Source organism: Natrix helvetica, assembly GCF_964273705.1.
Source record: "Natrix helvetica genome assembly, chromosome: Z".
NCBI classification, from domain to species: Eukaryota; Metazoa; Chordata; class Lepidosauria; order Squamata; family Natricidae; genus Natrix; species Natrix helvetica.
The window spans coordinates 43,873,639-43,889,840 of NC_138554.1; the positions used below are offsets into that span (position 1 = coordinate 43,873,639).

General features: G+C 38.9%; 1 protein-coding gene across 5 annotated transcripts in view; it reads left to right on the forward strand.

Moving 5' to 3' along the window:
• Positions 1 to 345: 345 nt before the first annotated feature.
• The window catches only part of ARHGAP23 (Rho GTPase activating protein 23), a 201,909-nt gene continuing 186,052 nt past the window's right edge, over positions 346 to 16,202 (forward strand). For all 5 annotated transcript variants that reach the window (XR_014173530.1, XM_081932088.1, XM_081932090.1 and 2 more), the window contains exon 1: positions 346 to 557. Coding sequence is in view for 4 of the 5 variants with exons in the window: in XM_081932088.1 (XP_081788214.1) it covers positions 468 to 557 (90 nt within the window). In the remaining variant the exon portion in view is untranslated. The remainder of the gene's footprint in view (positions 558 to 16,202) is intronic.

A 16,202-nucleotide genomic window follows, 5' to 3' on the forward strand; every position in this document is an offset into this window, starting at 1 on the left:
TCACTGCCTAGGCGCCTGCTAACTTGCTTCTCACCCCAATGATTTTCCAGCTCAGGATCGTCCCTTCTCCTCAGGATCGCCCTTCCCCTCTTCACCCGCTCTTTCTTTTTTCTCCCAGCCTTTCCTGTCTAATGCTGGCGCCCGGGCCATTCTCTGCTGCCGGATCTGGGGCAGCCCGCTTGCTCATGTGCGCTCCCACAGCTCCTCCTCTCGCCCTCTGTGAGCGGCTTAGTGGGCGGCCAGGCCTTCTCTTCCCTCCTCTCTTCGCCTTCCCCTCGACACCGCCGCCCGCCTTGGAAGAGGCGGAGCTGTCCGTACAGCCTGGCCCAACCGAGTCGAGCTTCGCCGAGCCTGGCTGTGGCTTTTACTGCCCCCACGGCCGGCCCGCGTTCCGTCCCGCCAGCTCTCGCTTCCTTCTCGGCCAACTTGGCCGCTTGTCCGCCCCGTCGGGGCCAGTGCCGCGCCCGATGAATGGAGTCGCCTTTTGTCTGGTTGGGATCCCGCCGCCAAAGAGCCCCGAGGACAGCCGGAGCCGGGATGGGGAAAGCGGCCCGCGGGTGCGTTGGTTTCGGAGCGCAAGAGGGGTAGTAAATGGGCTTTTGGGAGGCAAATAGTTCATTAAACTGCTGGACGTGGAAAGGGAGGCTATCCAGACAGAGGGAAACCGGGAGACTGATTAAGGACGGGCAAACGGGGAGGTGGGGGGTGGGCGGCGAAGAAAGTTGGGCGCAATGAACTGGGGCTTTATACTGGCCGAATGGCGGGAGAGCACATTCGTTGGTTGCAGGGAATTCCTCTGCTCAGTCTGTGCCAGGAAAGCTACGGCGCTCCTAGTGCTGAGAGAGATGGTGCCCAGGAATCTAAGAATAAGAAGGGGGAGGATTGCCTGTTAGGTTTAAGAATGGCAGATGGGAAGTTGAGTGAAGATGCTACTGGGCAACGTGGAAGGTCAAATTGGATGAGAGGGTTGACCGAGGACGGAAACTTGAATCAATTGCTCAAGGCAGATAAATGTGTTTTTGAGATGGTACAAGCTGGTGATGCAACTGGGAAGCTTGCTTGTAATGGTGGAATTATAGAAAGGTCCTAGGATTCTTTGAATCTGGAATGGACGCTCTGAGGAGATTATGGGGACAAATTGTGGAGGCAAACTTTTAGAAGTGAGGGAATATTGCAGCAGAATGCAATGAATGCAACGTATGATATTTATATGGTGTTACATTTATAATATAAGTCCGAATTTCACTTCAGCAAAGTGAGCAAACTTGACCAAGTGAGCAAACTTCACTAGGGTCATTTCCTCACTAGTATTGAAGAGCACCTTCATAGTCTTCTTCACCTACTCATCACTGAAGTGAAATAACTGATGTGAAGTAACGTTTATCCACATCTCTTCTTTCTTGGCATAAGGGTAGTTGAACTCTTGAAAGTCCTGTAAATTGCTAGTACAGAAGTGACTTAAGTTTGAGTAATCTTATGAATATTGTCCTACTGATGGACTGAAGTTGATTCAGCAGTCATATCGAGATGCTCCAAGTATATAATTTTATCTGCCTTATTTGGAGTGAAACATACTGTAAATCTGTGTGATGTAAATATTATGATGAGAATGAACGGTAAACTGAAGTACTTGGTTTTATATACTTCTTGGTATCCATATTTTTTTGGTACTAGTTGTGGAAGATTTCTGACCTTGATACTATGTTCTTGTTTTGGAGACAATTCTGGTATCACCATAACCTGAAATTCTGTTTCTGGCATTAAACAGGAGCTGTTTGAAGATGTAAAATAATCACCTCATGTTGGTCACAGATCCTAAGGAGAAAATACAGCATAGCAGTTGACTTAGATTGTTCTAAGGGTTAGAACAATCTTGCACTTCCAATGTTTCCATATAATTCCCAGCCATGTTTCATTGCTATATGAAGTGGAAGAATGCTTCTTTCAATCTCGTTCTCATCTTTCCCTCATTCATTTAGCCTTCATAGATGCTGGAGATTTTGCTGCCATCTTGGTATAGGGTATAGGATAGCTGATCCAAGGAAATATTCTTCTATTCTATTCTTGATTTCCTAAGCAAAAATTGCTTCAGGATCCTGACTGAGTAAAGGATTCTGAGGTTAAGACTTGATGCAGATATGGTAGGCTCACATTCAAACCCACAAATTATTTTCCAGTACCATACGCATGTCCTTGCTTGGTGGTCTGATTCATACTCAGAATTAAACATATTTTTTGCATGAGATGGAGAAGAAAAATGTAGCAGGGAAAATAGATCCTGTGAAACATATGCATGGTATCAGTATACATATAAAAGATAAATGCTCTAATATAATTTTGTGTTGCATGCTGCAACAACAAAACAAAAACATTAAAGCTAAGAAAAGCCCAAACTCGTGTGATTTAATGAGATTTCAGCCAAATTTGATTTTTTAGATTTTGAACATTAGTAAATATCTTTTATGAGTGCTGTGTGAACAACTGTTCTAACAAAATATGACTTGTTTTAACTTTTCAGAAGTGAGGCACTGAATTTCTTTCCTGACCCATTGAAATGTAAAACTTCAGTGTAACTTGAATGTTAATTTTCTCCAAACCAGTTAATCCTATTGAACAAGTTATTTTGGAATCATTTTAGCCTGTATAGCAGAATAAACACAAAGCTTAATCATCACCTTTGCTGTTGAAAAAATCACTCTCCTTGTGTTTGAAAAGGCAGTGTCCTTTTGTCCTAAGATTGTGTATTTGCTTGTTTGCCTGCTTCTCTGTTGCCTGTATATTGCTGGCTGATCCCTCTTCCCACCCTCTCTATGTTGTTGGAGTCAAAAGCTCTTGAACTGAACTTTCTTGAAAATATACCCTAATGGAATATGTATTTATAGCTTAATTTAGACTATAAATTAATAATGACACTTACTTTGGTCAAGCTTTTGGATCATATAGGGTAGCATGGGTTCTTCTTCATATTGTATATGGAATTGATTTCTGTGTTGGCCCTGAAAATCTACGCCTTGACTTCTCCAGAGTTTAGAAGATCAGGGCCTTTGGTTCAGGATATGGGACTTCCAGACAGGCCTTCTTTATTTTTTTTAGAAAAAGTTTATTCCAGGATTTACCTGTCTCCGCTTTAGTATATTACACTGAATATGCTTTCTTCATACTCAACTTTCCAATTAGAAAATCGCCCATGCCTTTTTTCTTTGTCTTTTCTTCTGTTTAAAACTCTTTGTCAGCTTGGTCTCTCTCACAGGCTCCAGGCTTCCATGCTTATCAGCTTCGCAGTGTACAGAAGTTCCTGCCTGCTTGTCCCAAGCTATCCGGTTCAGCTTGCATTTGAAAAAAAAAAAAAAAGCTGGATAGCTGTGGCTTAAAATAATGTGATGGAACGTTGTTCTTTCCAGTTGAATTTAATTCCAGTTTATAAACAGTATTTCTAAATTTCAAATGTTTGCCACTCAAGCATGATTCTAACACCTGAGCTGTGCTGGCTGGATAGATGCAAAAATAACTAAATGAAGCATTTACTTATACCGTCCTATACATCTGTTCTTAAATATTCATATATTGCTCTAAAAGAGTTTGCCTAAGGGGAGCAAGCCTTGTAGGTCGTTAACCTTAAAAGCCTTAAATGGATGAAACAAATGTAATTTGGACTGACTTTCTTCATCAATCTGCTTGTCTGCTAGGATTGCTGTCTGATGTCTTTATCCTGATATGCCCATTAGTTGAATTGTGGTAGGTGGTGGCTTGCAAGACATTTTTCTGGTGGTAGTAGTTTGCCTTGAACATGCCTTCACCAGTGAGGCCAATAGTTTGAACCCCAGGCCAAAATATGAGTTTACTGAGCAATTGAAGAATGTTAACTAAATATAAAAATAATGGAGGCAGGAAGTGCAGAAGAATAGGATGCAATCCATTTGATCTCCATGTAGTATTGGACGGTTAGCTTACCACCAGATGTGGTGTTTGCCACAATTATCAGGGTTTAATCCACATTTGGTAGCCCTATGATGTTTGCTTATTATACATATTTCAGTTCAAGCCTCGGCTCTCAGTTGATATATATTCCCAGATAACTTAGTTCTATTATAATTTGAATGTGTAAGGTGTCTTTAGAAAAAAAAAAGTCCTAATCACATACTTTATATTTTAGGATTATTAGCTTTAGATCTGATTGAAAGATGGTGGAAGTTGGCAGAAAAGATTTATTGTTATATAATAGTCATCCATATGTGTAGCCTTGGCCCAATAGTTCTGTTGTTTTCAAATATAACGATGATGAGCGTATGGTCCAAACAATCATGGTTTGTATTACTATGATTTCTCAAATAAGCCAAAATTGGATTGAATAAGCTACAATTGTCTGGATACACAAGCCATAAATTATAGTTCATAAACTATAATTTGGCTACTCCAAGCCAAGTAGAGCATATTATGGCTTTATGAATTTTTAAAAGCCAGTTAATGACTCCCACGTGAATTATAAAACTAGATGATCTTTAATTGTGTCTAAGTTTTTAGCAGATTTAAAACTGCTGCCATTCCTCCTAGGTTATTTTAAAAGAGGATAAACAGGATTGGATCTGGCTGGGATTTGGATGGGAGAGCATTGAGAAGTTTGACAAAAACAAAACAAAACAAACAAACAAAAACACAAGGAAAGGCAGAGACAAACCATTTCTATATTGTTGTTAGAAAAAATGGATGTGTCCCCAAAGAAACAAGATGTTGAACATGGCTCAAAGGGACTTTGTGGCTAGGAAGAAATCAAAATGGGTGCCCTGTACTTCCTTGTACTGCAGGAAATGGAGGGGTTGGAGCAACACTGCCGTTGGAGAAAAGCTGTGCCACAATTGCTTCTGAAGGCTTTATTTAGAGCCATCTGCACTGTCTCGTTTGCTGCTCTCTTGCCCTAAAGGGTTGAAACCACTATTAATCTCTTAGCAGTAATTTAACACTACATTATGGCTGACCATGTGGGAATCCTACCAAGACAAAGGCACACCCAATGTTGTTCTGGCAGTTGTTCCAGATAAATTAATTGTGAACATCATAGAAAGTTATCATTCGGTCTAGGAATTCATATCTCATTTAAGAATGAGCTTCCTCAATCTTCCAGGAGATTGTTCTTGAGAGAAGTTAACTAGCATAGTCTTTTGGGAGTTGAATCCCTTAATTTTAGCAGGCGTGGGTATAGTCATCAGAAGTTAGAGGAGGTAAAGTCCGTCACTTCTGGTTGAAGTCACATTTTTCTCTGACTGTGCAGGTGGCCTGTAGGAGAGATATCTACGCATATACAATGTCACTTTCTATTTATTGACTTGTTACACCCAGTTCCTGCACAGCTGGAGCTGGAGGCAATGATTTCCCAAATGACAAAAGTTCTTCCACATCTTTTCCACTCCTCATCTAATTTACCAGTAACCTCGCCTAGCTGGGCCTTCCATCTTCTGCTAATGACGATTAAGCATTTCCATTGTGCTATGAAAGTGTATTTTCCTGCTAATGCAGTGCTCAGATTGCTAACACTGAATGGAGTTAAGGTGTGGACCATAAATGCGGTGGTTTTAAGAAAGGAGCACAAATACCAAGGGAAAACACAAAACAGAGAAAAAGGCCAGTGAACCAAAGGAGGAGAAAATGAAGTAATTTTTGCATTTATCTGGGTTACAGAACAAGGTGCTTATTTTCCTAAGAACACATGGCATTTTCAACATTACATATGTGATCTAGATTTGGCTGTTCCAAAACACTGTTTCTGAGGAGTGAAAAGAAAAGTTCTAAAAAGGATGCAGCGGTATTTGATTAATTTTTGCATCTCTTTTTCCTTGTTTCAGGGTTCATATTGTTCTTGATTGCATTGGCTGCTTCATGTTCTAGGATAATTTTGTGTCTTCAGATAAATAAAAACAAAAGTATTCTCTGGATATTTGCCATTCGCAAGGGACTTGTTAAGACAGTGCAAAGACTTGGTGATGGAAAAATAGCATGCTAAAATAGCACATGTCCTTTGTTGCATTAGCTTCCATCTTTGCAACCTCCATCTTAAAGGGTGGATACAGAAGATGTGTGTGTGTGTGTGTTTGTGTGTGCGCGCGCTTCTAAACCCACATGGTTTATTAAGAAACTTTAGCCAATTTTACCATGTTATATGCATCATAGTTCTTTAATTATTTTTTTTTCTTTTTGTCTAGAGCAGGGGTGTCCAAACTTGGGAACTTTAAGACTTGTGGACTTCAACTCCCAGAATTCCCCAGCCAGAATTCTGGGAGTTGAAGTCCACAAGTCTTAAAGTTCCCAAGTTTGGACACCCCTGCTCTAGAGCTATTTATGGTTTAAAAGAGCACTCTATCCTTACGGAGTCAGGCAGTCTGCCACATAAAGTGAAACCAAGAGGAAAATGAAGATATTTAGTTTTCTCTTTGGTGGCCAACGACTAGTGTGCTAGCCTCCTGAGACAGAGCAAATGTAGTGGTTAAGTATCCTGGTTAAAGTATTTGAATATCAGCTGAGGAAATTCAAGTTCAGTTTCCCACTTAAGTTTCAGTTCAATTATAAAATTTTAAATCAATTACTTTCTCTCAATTCAACAATCTCAGAGGACTATTATTGTGGGGATAAATGAAAAGACTACTCAAACACATGCTAATACGAAACCTCAGGTAACATTGGGCTGTAAATATAATAAATAAATGTGTTCATTTCTGCAATCAGTTTTGTATTCTGACAGAATTTCTACCATTTATTTTAAAGTACTTAATAAATGTGTCAGTAGTTTAACATTCCATCATGGTAGTACATTCAAAGACCAGCCCCATCATGTCCTGTCAGCCTTCCCAGTTAGACCAGACAGGAAACATGACCAGATGAGCTAATTTCACTCTATTGTAAGGCTACATTAACAGAATATTGCAAGTATGAAAGTACAAAACTCCTACCTCCTTTACAATCTAAGAAGCAGGGGTTGGTCCCTTCTGAATCCCTTTCTCGTTATGCAGCTGCATCCATTATTCAGCTGCAGCCTATGACCTCCCTTATCTGATTGTCCCCTAAGCAGCATTTCTTTGCTCATCCCTCAAAGTCTTTCTCACATATGATTACATCTTCTTATATTTACTTATTACAAGAGTCAGATAATGTGTGGAGTCAAATAAGTGAAATTATGGCTGCAAGTTACGATTAAAGCTTCACGTATTTTTATGGGCAACACCATCTTATAAGTATCCTGGTAGTGCTACTTACCCGATTCCAAGTAGGTAAATAGATCTACAGCAAAAATTAAATATTGTTAAAATCCATATTAAATGGATTTTATAGATGCAACAAGGTGGTGCCTTATTGAACCACCTGTGCCCTGAACAAATCCAGATTATTCATTTCTTTTCTAAAAGGGCTTATGGAGCCATCAGTTGCCAAATTTTCTTATCTGGATGCTATTCTTGCAAACCCTGGTCATAAATGTGCACCTATTCCAAGTCCATGCTAGTGTGATATTATGAGGCTTAAGTATTAATTTTTCTTTTGGTATGTTTTTGTTATATTTTAAAATTATTATTAAATTTGTATTGCCATCTATTTGTCCATGGCGACTCATATGGATGGTCTGTGGGATAAAGCTATCCATTTATCTGCAAAACCTCTTGAAATTTTCATGTGAGGACAAAGAGATACATAAGCATCTTGCTGCTAAGTATAATTCTGCATGCTATTTAATGGATCACATTTGCGCTACCAAATATGTATAGCTATTATGTACATACTAGTCGAAAGCAACAGAATCAATCTACATTTTTCTTAATTAAAAAAGAGCATATTCCTAGAACTTACTTGAATTGGTAAAAAGTATAAAGGATGTTTAATGGACTTTTACAGTTTGTACATCTTATTTTTGGTCCATATTCTCCACTGGTGACTTTCCCTTAAAGTGTACCTTATAGTTGATGGCTTATTTATGGATGTTGTTTGGCAGCTGCTGGAATTTCCTAGCTTAGACTGCTACTCTTTTTTTTCTCTCTCTCTACCTCCTTCCCTCGCTCCATCCATTCCTTCCTCTATGTCTCTCCTCCCCCCCCAAACTGTTGAACTTGAAATACCAGAAAAGTGTGTAGTCATACACCTTTTGCATATAAACTCTGTGTTTAGGAACTAGTGAAGGTGCTGAATGCTGAGATGGCATCCCCAAATTTGAATTTACAGAATCAGCACTGAATTGTATGCTCTGAATATGATTATGCTCTTTCAAAATGCCTTAGAACTAAAAATGTGAAGTTGTGGCTACCCATATGTTGCTGAATTCTAACCCCTTAGCATCCTTCAGTATTGGCTATGCTGGCTGGAACTATTTAAAACTAGAGATTAGTAGTAACCAGAGAGCCTGTATTATATATTAGTGAATCAATTTGTTCTAGAATTCAATCCCAGAACCAGTTTTTGGTGCGGGTTCAATACTGGAACCCAGTTTGTAGTTTGTTTATTGAGCTATCACACTTGAAGACCAGCAAGTTCCTAAAGATTCTCAGACTCTTAATTTTAAATTCTCTATTTGTAGTTTATAATCTCAATTTTAGAGAGCTTGCAGTGCCTTGAATACATGATGTATGCAATTTCAAGATCCAAATCTATTTGTTCTGTAATTTTATATTAATGAATCTTTAGATATGAAGCTAAAATGAAATCTGTAGATCAATAAAAAATATTGTATCATGATTTTTAACTAATTTCAAGATATTTGCTGTACAAAGCTTTTCAAAACTACATATTCTGGCATGTTATGTGGCAAAATGTGGCAAAATACAGCATTCAACTGAGTTTTAAATTTAATGATGGTGATATTTCTTATTGCATGAATAACTGAGAATAGCAGGAAGACTGAAAGCTACTGAAAAGAAGATAAGAGCTTTAACACTAAGTAAAATAGAACTTCTCTATAAGCTTGTCTGCCTAGGTGTAGAAAGGAGATGATGATCTAAAAAAAGCCACTGCCATCTGGAACAAACCAAGTCTGCCTGAGCAATTCTCAAAGGCTCCTAGGTTTTCTGCCATTCCAGACTTTTCTGTTTTGTTTTCTTATTAGATTTATATCCCATTTTTCTTTCAGAAGTTTAGTGAATTCATAGTGCTCCTTCTTCCTACTTTTCCCCATAGCAACAATCCTTTGAGGTACCTTGCGATGACTGTCAGTGACTGGCCTAAATTCATCCAGAAATCTTTCATGGGTGGGAATGGGGTAGAAGACGAATCTTTAAGTCTAGCAGCTGAACCACTGCACTATTGATTCCCTAATATATGCAGCAATAAACAAACTATAAACTGGGTTCTAGTATTTAACATGCACCAAAAACTGGTTCTGGGATTGAATCCTAGAACAAATTAATTCACTAATAGTGTACTGTACTTGTGGCTTGTGGCTTGTTTCTAAAAAAAGTTTGGGCTGAAAGACATGTTATTTTGATAATATTAATGAAGCACATTTTGAATTAACCTTGTAAATAGGGTGAGGACATGATGTGGAATATCCATAGAATATATTTTTATCTCTGATCTGCCCAAGATTTGATACCTGCCCATGATATTCAAATAAGTGCTCAAATTTGGTGGCATCCCCAGGTGTTAGTTTAGAATATAGGTTAGATTCCATGTAGGATGTTTTAGGTTTTTAATTGTTGCTTTTCTCCAAACTGTCTTTTGATTATATAATTCTGTATTTTTGTTGTGTTTTTATTGAGATACTTTGTAGGCCATCAGATTGGTATGACTTATAAAGAAATAAATATATCTCATCATTAAGAATGCCTGTTTCCGCTTTGGTTGAGTCCTGGGATATGTGTTTTAGCCCAAAACTCTGTTCTGGATCATTTTAAATACTACTACTACTACTACTATTATCCAATTTTACAAATTTTATAAAACACATCAAGAAATTGCAGCTTCCTGCAATAACACCAGCGGAACTGCAAAAAACTGCGCTCTCGGAACATCGCATATTTTAAGAAGATAATAATAATAATAATAATAATAATAATAATAATAATAATAATAATAATAATAATAATAAAAAAAATAAATAACAACAACAACAACATTATTTCACATTTATTATATATGGATGATTTGAAACTCTATGGTAAGTCAGAAATAGAAATCCAATCACTGACAAACACAGTCTGAGTATTCAGCACCGATATTTCAATGCAGTTTGGCATGGAAAAATGCGCCACTGTATCCATAAAAAGAGGCAAAATCACTGCGTGTGAGGGAATTAAAATGCCCAATGGCCAACTAATTAAATGCAACGAAAATGAAGCCTACAAATACTTAGGCATTCTGCAGTTGGATAACATCAAACATGGAGAAGTAAAAACTATTGTCAGGAGAGAGTACACCAACAGAGTTAGGAAAATTTTGAAATCTAAATTAAATGGTGGAAATACAATCAAGGCCATAAATACTTGGGCAATACCAGTTATAAGATACACAGCTGGTATAGTTAACTGGACACAAGCTGATTTGGACATTTTGGACCGAAAAACCAGGAAATTAATGACAATGCACTACAGTTTACATCCACGCGGTGACACTAATAGATTATACCTGCCCCAAAAATCAGGTGGCAGAGGATTATTACAAGTGAAGCAAATAGTTGAAGAAGAAAAGCATGCACTGGCTGATTATTTAAAAGAAAGTCAAGAACATCTATTAATCGAAGTAAAGAACAAAAATGTACTGAAGGCCCAACAGACGAAACAAGAATACAGAAAAGATGTGATAAAATCAAGAATGGAGAGTTGGCAGAACAAAGCATTGCATGGTCAATTTCTGGAAAAAATAAAAGATAAAGTGGACAGTGAAAAAACTTGGTTATGGTTAACAACAGATACATTAAAGAAAGAAACAGAGTCACTAATCCTGGCTGCGCAAGAAGAAGCTATCCGAACAAATGCCATTAAGGCCAAAATTGAAAAATCCTCTGATGATGCCAAATGCAGACTCTGCAAAGAAGTTGTTGAAACTGTTGACCACATACTCAGCCGCTGTAAAAAAATTGCGCAGACTGATTATAAATTGCGGCACAATTCAGTAGCACAAATGATCCACTAGAATTTGTGCCAAAATTATAATTTTAGAACAACAAGAAACTGGTGGGAACATAAGCCTGAAAAAGTCACCGAAAATCAGATGGTCAAGATCCTATGGGATTTTCGTATACAAACGGACAAAATACTGGTGCATAACACACCAGACATCACACTGGTTGAGAAAAATAAGGTTACAATCATAGACATCGCAATACCAGGTGATAGCAGGGTCAACGAGAAGGAACATGAAAAAATCGCGAAATACCAGGACCTAAAAATTGAAATTCAACAATTATGGCACAAACCAGCAGTGGTAATTCCAGTGGTAATAGGCATACTGGGTGCTATTCCAAAAGCACTGGAATTACATTTAAAACTCACCATCAGTCAAATGCAAAAAGCTGCACTGCTTGGATCCGCACGTATATTATGAAAATACGCTACGAGGTCCTAGGCCCCTGGGTGGGTAATCAATGCCAAATCCGGCGAAACAACTGGCCACTGTGATACAATTGTATAATAATAATAATAACAACAACAACAACAACAACAACAACAACATAGTTTCCTTCACTTAAAAAAGAATGGAGTCTGGTTCACACAGCACAATAGACCAATGATGCCATCTGTTTTGGATTGCCTATTTTGGTAAGTCCTATTCTGGCTTGTAACATTTTAACCCACTCAGATGTCTTTTAAATGTATTGGGAATACAATTCCTAAAGTTCCCTGAAAGCATAGCCTTAGAAGCTATACTGAGAATTGGAGTCGTAAAATTTTCAAAAAGGTACAATTTGGGAAAACTGGTGTATATTCAGTGTACTGGAAAGACCCAGTGGATTCTAGCTTATTCAAAATGCTGAAGTATAGAGTGTACAAACCTCATCTAGATGTTCTTAAAGAGAATTTATCTATATCCCCAGTGAAAATCTGTCACGAGATAAGGATATGTGCTTTCTATCCAAGCTTGAATTCAGCCACTTTCCATTTCAAACATTTCTACTCATTGTCTAACACAGTAGGTCTTCCTAATCTCCTAGCCTTCTGTTTGACATGATTGAGCATGTTCTGTTCTAAAATGGTTGAAAGAACCTTTAACAGTAACATCCTTCATGGAGCTGCTTGTGTGGGAAAGGGTAAAGATTTGTTGAGGAGGGAGAGGGGATGGGTATTGGCAATGGTAGCCTTGCAAGCACAGTAGCTCCATTGTGGTCCTTGATATATATCTTCCTCACATTCTTGGCTCTTTGTAATGATTCACCACAGATCACGCTTCTGCAGTCTCTAAATGGCGTCTTAGCTGGAACAAGTAGATTGTCTTTAGTGGGTCACTCTTTTATTTCATCTCTATTATTAGCGCCTAAGCCAAACATATATATGAATAATGAATTGTACTGTGCCTGCTCTATAGAGCATAATTAATTTTATGAAGGCTATCTAGTGGATTTTGAAAACATCTGCAGAAATCGGGTTTAATCGTTCAGATTTCTTTACACTTAGTAGAGAAGGTAAGGATCCAACATAAGTGGCTTTGCTCCCTATGCTTTTCAGATAGGTGATGTATCCCACCTCATGATTCCCAGACTCGTAAGGAATTGAGGAAGTAATGATAATAGTTTTCTGGACTGTACTAGGTTTGGAAATGAGAATGTAATAGAACAAAGTTGAGATGTTACAACATTTTAAATACAAACTCTGAACTTCTAAGTTGTGGTCAGCAATAGTTAGCACATGTCTGAGATTAGAAAGATAGCTTCCTAATGTTTTGAAAAAATGAAAGGGAAAAAAACCCTTCACAGGGATGGACAGCCTAGGGCCTTTCTCCACAGCTGAGTTAAAGAGCTATTCATCCATTTCCAAGATGCAAAAAGTTAACACTGGCATGAAATTTAGTATCAACCATTGCCAATTCTTATCCTGCCTCTGCATCCTGTTTCAGATCACTGCAATCACCTAACTCCAAGGTGGCAAAATCTAGTGATAGTAGAATTGTTTCCTCTACAGTCTGCTAAATTTTTAAGAAATGAGTATGCTAGAAGTGATTTTTTTTCTAATATAATGATACAGTGATGAAAAAAGCACTGATTGCTGAATTTATCTTCAGTTCCTTTATACAAAAAGGTGAAAAAATAGTAACTCTTTAGAGCAGGTGAGGATGACACACTGATAAAATTAAATCAACTAACCACATGGCTGGCAATGGATCTTGCCCAGCAGCTAAAAAGTCTCTCCATCCATCTTTAAAAAGGTCGTAATCTATATGAGAATGAATTTTGTTGCTGATCCATTGCTGAACCCTCTTCCTGCCTCTTTCACACCTATCCTGTATTACCTCTGAATAGCAGTGTCCTGATGAAATACATGCAGCACATGTTAGGCAAAGCAAGAGACTGATTATTTTGCCTTTATAGCCCTCCCTCTTCAGTACATCACAGCTGGCAAGAAAAATAACTGCTTATCCTGGGCAAAGCCTCCTTGCAAAACTTTGTCATCTCTAAACTCCTTCCTATGCCCATTGTTTATATCTCAATCCCATTCTGCCATGGCCTTATTTGGATAAAGTTAAAAAAAGTTTAGAGTCAGGAAAGAACTGAATCACAAGCAATACTTTTATTTAAGATTTCTCTACTTTACCTTAGGTTCTTTACATGGGTCTCAAATGCTGATTCACAGATTTCTGTGTTCTGTTTAGAGACCATAAAGGGGTCAAATCTATCATTCTATCAGTCAAAAATAGATCATGCCAGACTAATCTTATTGCATTCTTTGACAAAGTGACAAAATTAGTGGATCAGAGGAATGCCGTTGATATAGTTTACTTGGACTTCATTAAGGCATTTGATAAGGTAGACCATAACCTACTACTAGATAAAGTAGAAGAATGTGTGTTAGACAGCATCACCACCAGATGGATTCTACTTCCTGTTTCTGTGGACGACGGACATGCTGTCTGCCGCTCGCCATCCCGGTGGCCCCCCCCTGATCCACGGGGGGGGCACAGGATGCCTTTTAGGGGCGTGCTGCCGAGAGGGCGGCTTGCTGGAGCCCCCTGGAGCAGCGGTGGCTGCAGGGGGCTGCCAGCTTTGCCCTAGGCACTGGGAGACTTTGGGGGGGGCGCGCCTGCCACGCGCGCTTTCGTCTGGAGGAGATCAGAAGAAAACGCTCCACTTGAAGGCAACAGCAGAAATGCGGTGAGGGGGGAACCCCCCCGGTGTCTTTCTTTTTACTTTCTTTGAACAACTAAGTAAATGAGGATTAGCAGTATCCTTAAGACTTTGATCTTCGCGAAGTGTTAAGATTGGAGAGGGGGGTTTGCTCTTCCCCCCCTCTCGGAAAAGCGGCTCTACACGATCTCTCTCTCTCAGAGGAGAGAGGGAGAATTGGGAAAAAAAACCTTTGATATTCACTTCTTTCAAGCAATGGGGTAACGATCCTTTTTAACAATTGCGGAAGAAAGAAGTGAGCTGACCTAAAAAGCTATGAATGGAAACTTTCTAAACGACTGTTCTCCGATCCCTGGGGAGGGCTGAGCCAAAATGGCGTTTCTTCCCCCATTTCTGTTGTTGTTACAAATGAACTGTCGTCTCTGAAAAAACTTTTTGGGCTGGAATTATAAAACCCAGGTGAACCCTAGAGGAATCTCCTTGTACAACTCTTCCTTGGATTGGGAAAAATTGAACTTAACCAGAGGGGAGCCGTATTGAAGATTGATATCCCACACTGGACTTTGCCTGTCTCTTGGCCCCCCCTGACGGCGCGCTCCTACAGACGCCATCTTTTCTGCTTAGACCTATAACTTTTTTTGAACTTTGAAATGCCTGCAAAAAAGCCTCCACCCAAACCAGCCTCGGCTCCATCTTCTGCTGTCTCAAGCCCGGTTCCCCCGCAAACGCAATTAACCTCTTTTTTGCAACCAAAAGCTCCCGAAGGGGAACAGCATTCTCAAGAAACGTTCCACCAAATGTTTCAGACACTCTTAAAGGGACAGGATGAAATAAAAAAGCAGCTGGCAGACTTAAAGGAAGAACTCAGACAGAATCAACAACAGAGTTTACAAAATAGTCCAAAAATAAATGCTCTGGAGGAGGGTGCTGTGGGGGTGGGAGAAGAGATGAAGGCTTTACAAAAAAAAAAAAAATGTTGGGTTTGAGAGTTACATGGAAAAAATGGAATTTGAAAGGATGTCTTTTTTTCTTAGATTTCAAAATATACCTGAAACAGAGGGTGAAGACTTAAGAGAGACTATGATAACAATGCTAGCAGATTATATTAAAAGAGACAGGCAGCAGCTGGGGTGGGATATTGACCTGATATATAGAATCAATTTAGCATATGCTAGAATACACAATGTTCCAAGGGAGGTACATGTTAAGTTTTTTAGAAAGACTACAAGAGATGAGATTCTAGGAGTTCAAAGGGGGGAACCTCTAAGATATAAGGACAAAGAAATAACCATTCTGAAACAGATACCAAAAAGAATAAGAGATAAGAGGAAGAAATTCTTCTTTCTAACTAAAAAGCTATATGAAAAAAATATCTGGTTTCGGTGGTTAATTCCAGAAGGCTTGTTGATTTTTTGGGAGGAGGATAGAGTGAGAATTAACACAGTAGTGGAGGCCGAAGCCTTCATGGGAAAACATAAGGACCTCCTAGGTGAAACAAGAGACGGCACACAAAACATGAAGGGGGGAGGAGCCTTGGCTCAGCCAACAGACAGGGGAGAGGAGACAGCAATGAAACTTAGGTCACAGAAATGAATTAAAAACATATCGCAATTGCTAATATAATGAAATGTAGAAGTGATATAAAGTATGGTTGAAGATGTCAAAGAATTGAGTAAAATAACTGCTAATATGAATGTAACAATGATATTTTGATATATATAAAATATGAAAGAGATGCAAGATTCCGGGGAAGTACCACCTTCCGTATGATGTAGCTGTCAAAAAATTTTTCCCACACTTATGTACCCTTTTCCCCAAAATATTTGAAAAAAACCAATAAAACTTTTGTTATAGAAAGCATCATCACCAGATGGATTCGTAACTGGCTGACCAACCACACTCAACGTGTAGTCCTCAATGGAACTGCATCTACATGGAGGGAGGTATGCAGTAGAGTACCCCA